General features: G+C 31.8%; 2 protein-coding genes across 2 annotated transcripts; both read left to right on the top strand.

The window, feature by feature from the left end:
• The first annotated feature begins 3,778 nt into the window (after window positions 1-3,778).
• Window positions 3,779-5,376, top strand: MONOS_2247 (Tubulin beta chain). Its single transcript, XM_067872157.1, has 2 exons — window positions 3,779-3,857; window positions 3,984-5,376. The coding sequence occupies exons 1-2, from the start codon at window positions 3,820-3,822 to the stop codon at window positions 5,287-5,289; spliced, it is 1,344 nt and encodes a 447-aa protein (XP_067724199.1). The 5' UTR covers window positions 3,779-3,819; the 3' UTR covers window positions 5,290-5,376.
• Window positions 5,377-7,733: 2,357 nt separating this feature from the next.
• Window positions 7,734-9,587, top strand: MONOS_2248 (uncharacterized protein; the record flags this gene model as incomplete). Its single annotated transcript, XM_067872158.1, has 1 exon — window positions 7,734-9,587. The coding sequence occupies one exon, from the start codon at window positions 7,734-7,736 to the stop codon at window positions 9,585-9,587; it is 1,854 nt and encodes a 617-aa protein (XP_067724200.1).
• Window positions 9,588-12,243: the final 2,656 nt, after the last annotated feature.

Raw genomic sequence — 12,243 nt, forward strand, 5'->3', positions numbered from 1 at the left:
AATTGAAAAAGGATTCACGCAATTGTTTGCCAACGAAGGAAATAATTCAAAAAGAATAAAACCATATTTAAGAAACGAAATTCAATATATCTCATTTCCTCCAACATTTACACTAATTTGATAAACATTAAAGTATTCATTAAGCCAATTTTCTGTTTGTTAAAAAAAACATTTACAAGGTTTTGTCGAATAACAAATCAATGAAAAAGAAAAAGATAGTTTTTGAGTAACAAAATAATATAAGTTTCATTTTCTTAAACATTCACAAAACAATCAGAAATGTTTAACGATAAAACAGTTGGCAGATGATGTTTGTTCAAAAAATCAAACATTTTTTGAAAACTCTCAATGTAATCTTCGTATCCATCTTCTTCCATCTTTTCAAATATCTTCCTTTTCAATGCTTTTCTTTTCGCTTCATCAGTTTCTCCATCCGCCTCTTCTTTCAATCTTTCAGAAATTTTCGAAAAGAAACGCAAAAAGCCGAATTCCATTGTTTTTTTCAATGTTGGTTGTTTCATTTCCTCCAAAAAAGTGTTGACTGCTCCTCCACTCAATAAGTCTTCAACTTTCACAACTCTTCTTTCTGCTGCTTTTTCCAATATATGAATGCATAGACTGCTTATTTCTTCGTAATTATCCCTTGATATTTGATATAGCTGAACAACGTTGCTTAAAAAGCCAACAAATTCTTCATTCTCCAATTTGCATCTGAAGAAATAAGAACCCAATGTTTGGAGCCATCTTATCAAAATAAACTCATCATTCGCTTCCTCTCCTCTTTCCACACCTTCTTTTTTCTTCCAGTCAAGACTTCTTGTAAGCTCTTCCAGTTCTCTTGTTGCCTCTCCCACAAAATGCAGCTCATTCACGATCACCTCTTCCACATTCTCATTGTATAATAATCGGTCTATCAAAAAACGCCAAGCAGATTGATTGGCCAGTCGTGAAAGATTTTTGTGTTTCTGCTGATGTTTGACGATTTCTATAATTTCTTTCAAATACTGTTTTAGCCTAAAAGACTTATTAGAAATAAGAAAATAACAACAATATCAAAATAGAAATAACAATGTTCATACGCAATACGTGTCAATGTAATTTAAAGTTAATAAAGACATTTCCACTTCTTTTTGAGTCTCCTCGCTTTCCTCTTTCTTCGAGGCAGCTTTAATAAGGTAAGGCACACAAATTGAATACAGTTCTGAAGATAACAAGCTGTTAAGCAAAAAACAGCATTCGCTAAGATCAACAAGAAGCTTTTCGTTTTTCTCTTCTTTTTTCTTCTCTTCATCAATAATCATCTTCTTAAATCTTTTGTTCAACGAAGACCTTTCAAAGTCTTGATTACATATATTTTTCAGCGCTTTGAGATATACGACATGCTTCAGCATCCAAGTGGAATTTCCCAATTGCAATTTCTTATCTTCAATCATTTTGTCCATTTCATTGAATAGTTCTGTTGTGAAAACTGATTTGAATTCTTCCATATTCATTCCATCAACTACTTCATTTATCTCAAGGATTTTCTGTTTCTGTTCAATTTCATCGCAGCCTTCCAGCTCAGAAAACAATTCTTCAAAAAAAAGAAAGAAAGAAATCTAATCAAAAGAATTCACATGCGAATGCAATTGCACACTATTGAACTTTTTTGTGTTGTCTGTCTCCTATATACAGATTTTTTTTCAAAAAAATTGAACAAGAAAACAACACCATTATGATATTTCCATTGAATTTAAATATGTTTGGATAGAAGTAAATTTGTGCAAAATTTATACTCAAAATATTCAAGAAAATATACCAGTTCGCACCTTCCTTTTTTGTTTTGGCATTTTGACAAAGAATTACAAAAAGAAATAATTATTAATATTATACTGGTTTGTTGTTATGGTAGTTTTGATCAATTTGGATGTTTCAAAAGGGACATAGGTTAACAAAATGAGAGTTCAGTGAGTGAACATTATCTGTAAAGCTAGAAATATTATTTCCTGTGGAGATAACAAGAAACGAGGCAATGCAATATTTTTGGAATTCTGCCTGATGATTTTTGTCAATTGGATGGCCAAGGGGAATGCAACAATTTTATAAAAAAATGAGAATATGTGCATGTGTACATTTTTAATTGTTCTATTGATTGTGAAGATATTTCCGTCTGTATCCTTTCCAAAGTCCAGAAATCCTGCTTATTGTTGAAATGGCCAATCTCCGCTTTGGAGAGCAATACGATGTAAATGGAGCTGATTATTGTATAGTAATTAGGAAACAAAGGAATATGAGTAAATGTCATGCTTTTCATAATTTTTTATTTGGAACAAGACTTGAAAACAAATACGACTGTTATTTTATTAAATGAAGACAAAAGAGGATGGAATTCTGTGAAGGACAAAATCGCACAAAATTATATAGAATTTAGGAGCTAAAGGCAGGGAGAGCGGTTTGGGGTATTTTTGTGCTGAGAAAGTGGCTGGCAATACAAAGGAGGGATAATTATTCCAAAAAAAGAAGAAGAAAATGGTGAGGAGATAATGAAAAAAACGAATGAACGGAAAAGAAGGTGATTGCATTGATGTTGGTGTTTGTGAAGGAAGAAATGGAAGTGATTGTGAATGAATGAAGAAGAAGAAGAAGAAGAGAGTTGGACGTCCTTTTGGATATTGAGGAAACAAAAGGTTATAAATCCACAAAAATTCAATGGTATGCTTCTGAAAAGACTTTTTTTAGCTAACAAAAGGAGAGAATCAGGGTAGGGGTGGGGGTTGGGGCACAATTTCAGCGACAGAGGAATTTAGCTTGGAAAGATGAAACAGAAAAGAAAGTTGTATAAATTATTTGATGAAACAGAGAAAAAAATCAAATGACTGAAGAAAAAAACAAATGGCTGATTAAATGTCAAAGGAAAGAAATAAAGATTGAAGGGAAAAGAAAGATTTTCATTCAAAGGACAATGATTAGAGCAAAAGACACAGAAAAATTAAGACGAAGAAAATTCTTCTCCATCATTGATGGGATGCGCGTTTCCAAATGAGTCTCAACCAACAATTGGAGACACATGCAGCACAAGATGAATAGGATGAAGAGCAGATTCAAGAAATATGGAGATGATGAATGGATGTGTAAACAAGAAGAATATGCAAGAACTTTGATTTTTTTGATTAAATATTCTTGCATCTTGCATTGAAGAGAAAAAGAAGATTTTACAAAGAAAGCATTTGAAAAATTCTTGGAGAAGGAAGAATGTGCTTACGAAAGATTCGAAGCAAATGCAAATGGATGTGATGGGGCTCAATAAGCACAAAAAATTATTCTCACTCTTCCTCCACTGTGGTTCAAAGAAAATCATCAACGTCATCTCTTTCTTCCCATTCTTTCTTCTTTATCTCCATAATATCAAATGGTGTTGGTATGCGCAGAATTAAATATTAATTTTATTATGATTATTAATAATTTTAGTTTTAATAATCTCACTTTTATTTTTCACATCATCAACATTTTTATGATGAAGCAAAAAAAAAAAAAAAAGTTTTAATTTCAGATTCAAAAAGATAGTTGGGATGAAATTTTTTCTTTACGAATTTTGTTCTGAACAATGCTTTTTAATTATTCTCTCAATTCTTTAATTTTTCAATGTTTTGTGGGCATTCTAATTAAAGAATAATAATGAGATTATTTTGTTATAAGTTTGAAACAAGTTCTTGTTTTGTTCATAAATGCAAATATTTTGCTTTAGTTACCAATTCTATGAAAAACCATTCTTTTAAAAAGATAATGATCAAAATTTGAATTGGGGAATTTCAGAATTGTCAAAGCAGTTGAAAATTAAACATGCGTGAAATCGTTCATATCCAAGCCGGTCAGTGCGGGTTTGTTGATTGAGATTTATGTTTTATGTTCATATTTATTTGAATCATCTTTTATAAACATTCAATTAATTCAAAATATGCGTTTTAAAATTAAAAAATTTTAAATGCTATTAATTCAAATTCCAGAAACCAAATTGGTGCCAAGTTCTGGGAAGTTATCTCCGATGAGCACGGAATTGACCCAACAGGAGCATATCACGGAGAGTCTGAATTGCAACTCGAAAGAATCAACGTTTACTACAACGAGGCAACAGGTGGAAAATATGTTCCACGTGCAGTCCTTGTTGACTTGGAACCAGGAACCATGGATTCCGTTCGTGCTGGACCATTCGGGCAATTGTTCCGCCCTGACAACTTTGTCTTCGGACAGACAGGAGCAGGAAACAACTGGGCAAAGGGACACTACACAGAGGGAGCTGAATTGATCGACTCCGTTTTGGATGTTGTCCGTAAGGAAGCTGAGGGTTGCGATTGCCTCCAGGGATTCCAATTGTGCCACTCTCTCGGTGGAGGAACTGGATCTGGAATGGGAACTCTTCTGATCTCCAAGATTCGTGAAGAATACCCAGATCGTATGATGTGCACATTCTCAGTTGTGCCATCACCAAAAGTGTCAGATACCGTTGTTGAACCATACAACTGCACATTGTCAACATCTCTGCTTCTTGAAAACACTGATGAGACCTTCTGCATTGACAATGAAGCACTTTATGATATTTGCTTCCGTACCCTAAAATTGACCACACCAACATATGGTGATTTGAACCATCTTGTGTCTGTTGTTATGTCAGGAATCACATGCTGCCTTCGCTTCCCAGGTCAGTTGAACTCTGATCTTCGTAAGTTGGCTGTCAACTTGGTTCCATTCCCAAGACTTCACTTCTTCATGGTTGGATTTGCTCCTTTGACTTCCAGAGGATCACAGCAATACCGCGCCTTGTCGGTTCCAGAGCTGACCCAGCAAATGTTCGATGCAAAGAACATGATGGCTGCTTCAGATCCCCGTCACGGCCGCTATTTGACTGCCTCAGCTTTGTTCAGAGGAAGAATGTCAACAAAAGAAGTTGATGAACAAATGCTCAATGTTCAAAACAAGAACTCATCATACTTCATTGAATGGATCCCCAACAACATCAAGTCATCTGTGTGCGATATCCCACCAAAGGGACTGAAAATGGCTGTCTCATTCATTGGAAACTCAACAGCCATCCAGGAATTGTGGAAACGTGTTGCTGAACAATTCACAGCTATGTTCAGAAGAAAGGCCTTCCTTCACTGGTACACAGGAGAAGGTATGGACGAAATGGAATTCACAGAAGCTGAATCCAACATGAGCGATCTTGTATCTGAATACCAACAATACCAGGATGCTACAGCTGATGATGAAGAAGAAGGTGAAGGAGAGATGGAAGGAGAAGGTGAAGCAATGTAAATCATTTTAACTTTCTATTGTTCATTTCTTATTGATTTCATTGTGAAATTTAAAACAAGCTTTTAAAAAAAGAAAGAATTTTCATCATTTTTTTATAATATTAAGTTTTATATAAAGCAAGTGTTACGAATTGAAAATTTGGTAAAAAAATTTTGCAATTGTGGAAAAAGCCGAGATTTGTTCCAAACTGTTTCCCTATCATATCGTAAAATATCAAACATTCCCATGCATAATAATAAAGAAAATGAAAAGAAATTGAGCAAAATAAAAGAAAGAAATGAGTGGAATAAAATTCATAAAGCAAAAAACTTTGTCCCGTATTCATTTGCAGATACAATTGTTTCAACATTAATTCGTTTTTCACTCTTGATAAATCTAATTTGTTCAAACATTTTTTCTTTGTTGTTTCTCTTTTCCTGTCTAATTTCATAAATCTCTGAAGCCAATTTTTCCCCTCCAAATCTCAGTGAAAACTTTCATGTTTCTTCCTTCCTTTATTCTTCCTTTCATTCAAAAAAATCTCTTCCATCTTCTCAATTCCATTTCCTTTCTGAATCCTGTCTCAAAACATGCTCTTCATTCTTTTTCTTTTTCTTTTTTCTTTTTCTTATTTCAATTTGTTTTGCTTTCCTTCATCAATGTATTTCATTGTTTCCATTTCATTTTTATCTTTATCTCTTGTGCAGATGCAGAATGCAATTCAATCCAATCAGATGAAGTAGAAGAAAAAGAAGAAGAAGAAGAGAAGAGAAGAGAAGAAGAGAAGAGAAGAAGAGAAGAGAAGAAAAAGCTACATGAAATGTTGTTGATATATTTGAAGAAGAGGAAGATGATGATGATGATGAATGGATTGAATGGGATGATTGAAGGTTGAAAATTGAGAGATAAGAGAAAACAAATGTCAAAGATGAAATTCATTGAAATTCTCCTTTAGAGGCTTTCTTCTTCTGAAGAGGAGAAACCTTTGAATTCATCGAACATTCAGCTCAATCCTCTTTCTCTCTTTCCATCTAAAAATAGGACAGATTGAGCAATCCCTTTTTCATTCCATTTCTTTCAATTTTTCACTTTCATTTTTTCACAAAAAATCATCTTTCTTCAAAAACTAACTCTTTGCCAAAGCCCAATGACAGGTATCTTCATAATATCTTGAATTTCATCTGCCTTTATTATTCATTCCCTGTTTTTCTTTTTCTTCTTTAAAGCCATCTAATTCTTCGCTCTTTCAACAGTCTGAATGAAAAAAAAATAACAATAATAACTTCAAAAGTATATCAACAAACCTTTAGAACTTATTTTTATAGGCAATTTTCTGTTTTTTCATTCCATTGACAAAGCTCATTTCCCTCCAATAAATATTCATAATTCCTTCCGTTTTCAAGTGTTTCATCATCTGAATCGCTAATAATCCTTTTCAGAAATCATTTCTCCATCAAATGCATTGATTTCTTGCTCTTCTGAAAAAAAGAGAAAAGTATGAATCTTGTCAATTCCATCTTACTCATCCAACAACAGGTTGGTTTTCATCAAAAAAAAAAATATCATCTTCAATTTCTTTCCATTCTTCTCATATTTTTCAGTTCATTATTCTTCAGCGCCCTATGTGCCCCAAGAAATATACAAAAACAAATGGAATTTGTCCAATTTGAAAAACTTTGCACTGTTTCATAAAAAGGAAGAAATAGAAAACAAAAAGTAGAAAAGGTTATCGGACCAATTCCTTAAATTTTATTCACAAACATTAAATGAAAAAATAGAGTTTCCTAATCGAAGTTATTGGAGCATTATCTTTCCCGCAAACTTTAAAGCAAAAAAAGTTATTTCAAATGTGTCCACAACTTTTCCTTTTTCAAGGGAACTGAAAACACAATAAATTCACGCGAAAAATAAACTGCAAAAGAATGGCAAACAAAATATATTGATCCAAGCAACAGCAACGCACAATCGCTATTCTTCATAATTCGGTAAATTTTATAAAATTATAATGGTTTCAGAATAAAGAAATTACAAAAAAAGTCTTTTATGAATATGATATTATTTTTAACTTCAATGTATAATTATTTCTATAATGATAATTAGCATTAAACTTTAAAAAACAAACAAAAACTACGTTTTAAAACTCAGATAAAAAATAAAAACAATGGCAAGTGTGAAGACCAATATATTTTCTTCACGAAAGTTAAATATGACTTTTCGATAATTATTTTTATAAAATTTCAGATGTATTATTTTTTTAGTATTTCTGGTGATGACTAATAATGTTATGCTAATATTGATCATTCAATAGTTTTACCGAAGAGAGAAAAAAAAGAATGTTTTTGAAATTAATACTATTCCAAATTATTATAAACATTCACGCGAATGAAGAAACGTCAAATCCTTCAACAGTTTACGTGAAACAAAGCGGAAGCGATGGAAACAGCGGTTTGGAGGTTAATAAGGAAATGCAATTATTGAATAGTGCGTACGATTTGTTGGGCAATGATGATGCATGCTTCATGAAAATTGTTCATGATACTGATCAATTAACTGCAAAAGTCATTGAATTTAACAAAGAACATGGAATTACGATTGAAGGATGGAAAAGTGAAGGAAATGGGAATGTGGAAGTGAACATCGATTGCAACGTCAGCGCATCGTCTGATTTATTTACGTGCAAAAAAGTAGTTGAATTCAAGTATTTGGCATTCAACTTTCCTATATCTGAAACAAAATGGAATTATATGATTAAAGCAAATGAAGAATCAACGTCACTTACGATTAGCAATTGCCGATTTGTCAGAGTCAGTTCGCAAACATCACCCGATGAAATGGTGAAAAATGGTGATGAAGACGGTTCTACGTCTGGCAGTCTTGTGAGTGTAACTGGAGGGAAAGTCACATTGAATACTGTTACATGCGCAGATGAAGGGAACACAGTTTCATTTTCTTCATCGCCATTTTCTTTCAGCAGTGTGAGTTCGGCTTCGTTGAATGGAGTGGAGATCAGCAACGTGAATATCCAAAATGGAGCAGCGATTGCGATTAAGAATGAAGGCAGCACATCTTCAGCAGTTAGCATTGAAGGACTGAGCATGAACGGAGTGAATTCAGAGAATGGAAAAGTGGCTGGCCTGGAGATTTCTTTGAGTTCAGAAGAATCAAAAGTGGAAATTGGAAGAAACAACAAATGCACATTCAAGTCATGCACAGCGCCAAAAGGGAAAGCAGGGGCAATATTCATTGATATGCCAAAGGCAACATCGAATCTTCAGCTTCCTTGTGCCAATAATCTTGAGATTGATGGCTCAAACACAGCGAATTCAACAGCGAGATCAATATTCATCAATGCCACAGATTTTGATGAGTTCTGCAAACAAGACGGTGCATTCGAATTTGCCAATGATTACGATGAATCTGCTGCTGGGTGGATTGTAGGAGCAAAAGATGATGATTCAGAACCGGAGGATGTATATGAAAAGTTCTTGAAGGGAGAGGAAGATGAACAAAAGAATGAGTCAAATGAAGTTCAGGGTTCGCAGGGAGATGAAGGAGAGAAGCAATTTTCTTGGTGGATAATTGTGATTGTTGTTGGAGTTTTGATTGTTGTTGCATTAGTTTATGCCATTTTTGTTGTAGTTAAGAAAAAAAAGAGCTCAGAGAAGCGAATAAATGTTGAGACGGATACTGAGTCAAAGGGAAAAGAAGGAAGAAAAGGAAAGGAAGCAAAGTTTGGGGCGGAATTAGAAGAAGGAAAATCAGCAGATAATTCTGTTTTAGAAGCTCATTCAAACGAAAACAACTCGACAACTCCTGACAATGATCTTGATGCAACATCACAATCGGCTTTGGTATCTGAGTATGAAACAGAAGAAAATTTCAGCAATAATTCAAATATTGAATCCTCCAAAGATAATGTATCTGTAAGTTCCAAAGTTGCTGATATATTAAAGCAAAATTTAGAAGACGAAGCAAATTCGTTCAAAAACAACTTATCAGATGCTCTTCATTCTAATTCAACAATTTCTGAACTTCTTTCAAATGAAAATGTATCAATAATTCAAAACTTGAACAATAAAAAACAAAACATTAATGAATCAGTGGAACGGCTTGAACAAATTTCGAAAAACGAAGGAAAAAACAGTTCTATAATAAAAGAAGCAGTAAGTCATGTTTTATCTTCTTCATCTTCTTCTTCTTCTTCTTCTTCTTCTACTTCTGCATTGAATGAAGACGGATCGCAAGTTAACAAATTAGCAACGAATATCAAAGAATTTATGGCAGAAACAAACATTTTGCCTCCATTAACAAATAACTAAATTGAAGATATCAAATTGAACAGAGAAGATATCAAAGAGAAGAAAAATGAAGAACAAAACTGTTAATTGGGTGCAAAAACATATTGAAAGAAATTGAGAAAGAAGGTCCTTTGCATGAAATGGTTTCTTCCCTCCCCTGCCACCCCAACATCATTGAACATCTTCTCCTTTAGTGGAAATTTCATTTGAAACTGTTCGTTTTCTCTGGAGGAAAATTGGAAAATTTGAATTGACAAAGTTTGAAAAATGCAATGAGGAAGAGAAAACAGACTTTCGTTTAATGAAATAATAAAAATCTACAGATTTGAAGAAAATGCAGTTTTCTGAATATTGTTGAAGTTTTATCAAGAATAGAAAGATTTGCTTTTTCAAGATGAAGCAACAATGGAATCAAAAATCAAAAAAGGCACAAAATGGAAGAAATATCATTTGGTGAACAAAAGATAGATAAAGTCAAATATGGGATTATTCCATTCCTTTTTTGCATTGACAACTTGATCGTGTAAATCAAACACCCTTTTTAACTTTTCGTTTTTCAAAGAACTTATGTGCATTCTCTTTGATTATTTTCTCCTTTCCAATCAATAACAACTTTTTAAAATATATAGATTTATTTTTTCTATTTTTCTTTTATTTTCAATTTTCTTTTCTTTTTTTTTTTTTTTTAAGGTTGAAAATATTTTCCTTTAAAATTTGTGTAGCTAAACTGTTCTTTCTTTTTTTTCAATTTCTTTTTTCATTGAAGTGCTCTCTTTATTATCCTTCTTTGTAACTCATCAATTTCATTCAATTTGAAGCTCAATTTTTTCTTGAGGCATTCTTCTCAAAGCACTTATTCTTAGTGGAAATAACAAATGTGATTTTTTTTTCTTCACATTATGATTTATTCAACAATAGAACATGATTTTTGAATGTGTTGTGTAGTAATTTGTTAATTGAATAATAAAGTATTTATTTATTTATTTATTTTCTTTCTTTCTTAAATAATTAATTATTGCCGATCAGTGTTATTGCAGCTTTAATGCATTTCACAATCATTCTCGTTTTGAAATTCTATTTGACAGATTAAAAACAGAACGTTTCAAATAAGTTGTTCATAAATCAAATATAATTTCGATAGTTGTCATTTTCAGAAGAAGAAATAAAATTTTTTCATATCAACAAGAAAATAAATCTCTGTACAAAAAAACTGTTTCGATATCATTTGTGTTAATGAACATCCACAAATTTTGTACTAACCTATTCAATTTTTTTATCATCGAAGCATACCAAAAAGTTGCAAAGGATGAAGAGAAGTTTTTTTTCAGCCTTCCGTTTTTTTTTTAAGCTGGAGGAAGATTTTCATAATTATCATTTCTTCTTATTTTTTAGATATGATTGTATCTATTCGATGAGGATGATTATTTTTTGAATAAAACTTTTTTATTCAAAAAGCTCAGAACATTAAGTTTGAATAAAAAATAGAGACATATAAACTGAGAAAAAACACATTGAAATAGTGCTTATTCAATATTATTAAAAAATTTTTTTGATTAAGTTGATTATATTAGATGTCATATTTTTCCATTCAAAATTTTCTGTTCGAAAAAACTCCTTTGAATATTTACAAATGAACATAGAAAAGAGAATATGCATTCTCATAAGTCCATCGTTTTCAATTCAACTTACACATTTGTTTTTGAAACAGTTCTGATGTGTGTGATTATTTTTGAAATCATAAATTTTTTCGGTGTGAAGGGTTTTCAAACGTTGTTTGTTTTTGGGAACATATTTTGTATTCAAATGCCTTATATTTTTATAACTGCTGTCAAAACAAATGTTAAAGCTCAAAAAAGGATAAAGATATTTTTTTAAAAAAACCTTTTCACTTTTCAGTTTTCTTTTGTTAATATTCTATGGATATTTTCCAACCGAATTTTTTGAATGGAAAAATATGATATCAAAAATATTCACCCATGTATTAAGCACTTAAATGAAAAATCTTCACCTGATGACAAGCAACCTTTGAAAAAACAGCACACCGAAAAAAGTTATGATTTCAAAAAGAATCACCCATGTTTGTTGATTTTGCAATACATAGAACAAATAATTATGAATGTTCCAAACTAATGAGAAATGCAATGCAATCTTTTTCGCCACGAAAAAAATTCTATTAAAAAAATTCTGAATCGAAAAACTATCAAATGGAATCAATAATTGTATTTTGATTGAAATTTGTATTATCACTTTATTTCGGCAAATGGAGAAGATCCTGGTTCCACATGATCATTGCCCTTAATTACAAAAAACTAAGTTATGTATTCTTATTGTGTTTATTAGGTTTTAGGGTTTTAATGAATTAAACACGTTCATATTTGATTTTGCGATATTCTAGGGTTTCACAGAGCAAAATTAGGATAAGAGTTAACCATAGAAGAGTTTTTCCAAATGAAAATGATAAAAATAGTCGATTGGATCCATTTATATCAGAATCTTCTTAACATGCATATTTTTTATTTGTTGATAATTGTTATGCTAATTTTTTCAAACATAATTCAAAATGTTCACACAGTTGATTTCTGTTTATGAAAAACATGAAATAAAAAAATTCACTTTAAAACAATTTTCCAACAAAACAAAAAATTGAAAAAAAACAAGAAAAGTTGATTTGTTATTA

This window comes from Monocercomonoides exilis (assembly GCF_001643675.1).
Source record: "Monocercomonoides exilis strain PA203 chromosome Unknown scaffold34-1095894, whole genome shotgun sequence".
In the NCBI taxonomy this organism is placed as follows: Eukaryota; Preaxostyla; order Oxymonadida; family Polymastigidae; genus Monocercomonoides; species Monocercomonoides exilis.

Bases quoted from the DNA above. Each gene is read 5' to 3' on its own strand.
- MONOS_2247 (XM_067872157.1), top strand. From the start codon at position 3,820: ATGCGTGAAATCGTTCATATCCAAGCCGGTCAGTGCGG. The intron at 3,858-3,983 runs GTTTGTTGATTG...TTCAAATTCCAG, and splicing joins ATCCAAGCCGGTCAGTGCGG to AAACCAAATTGGTGCCAAGT.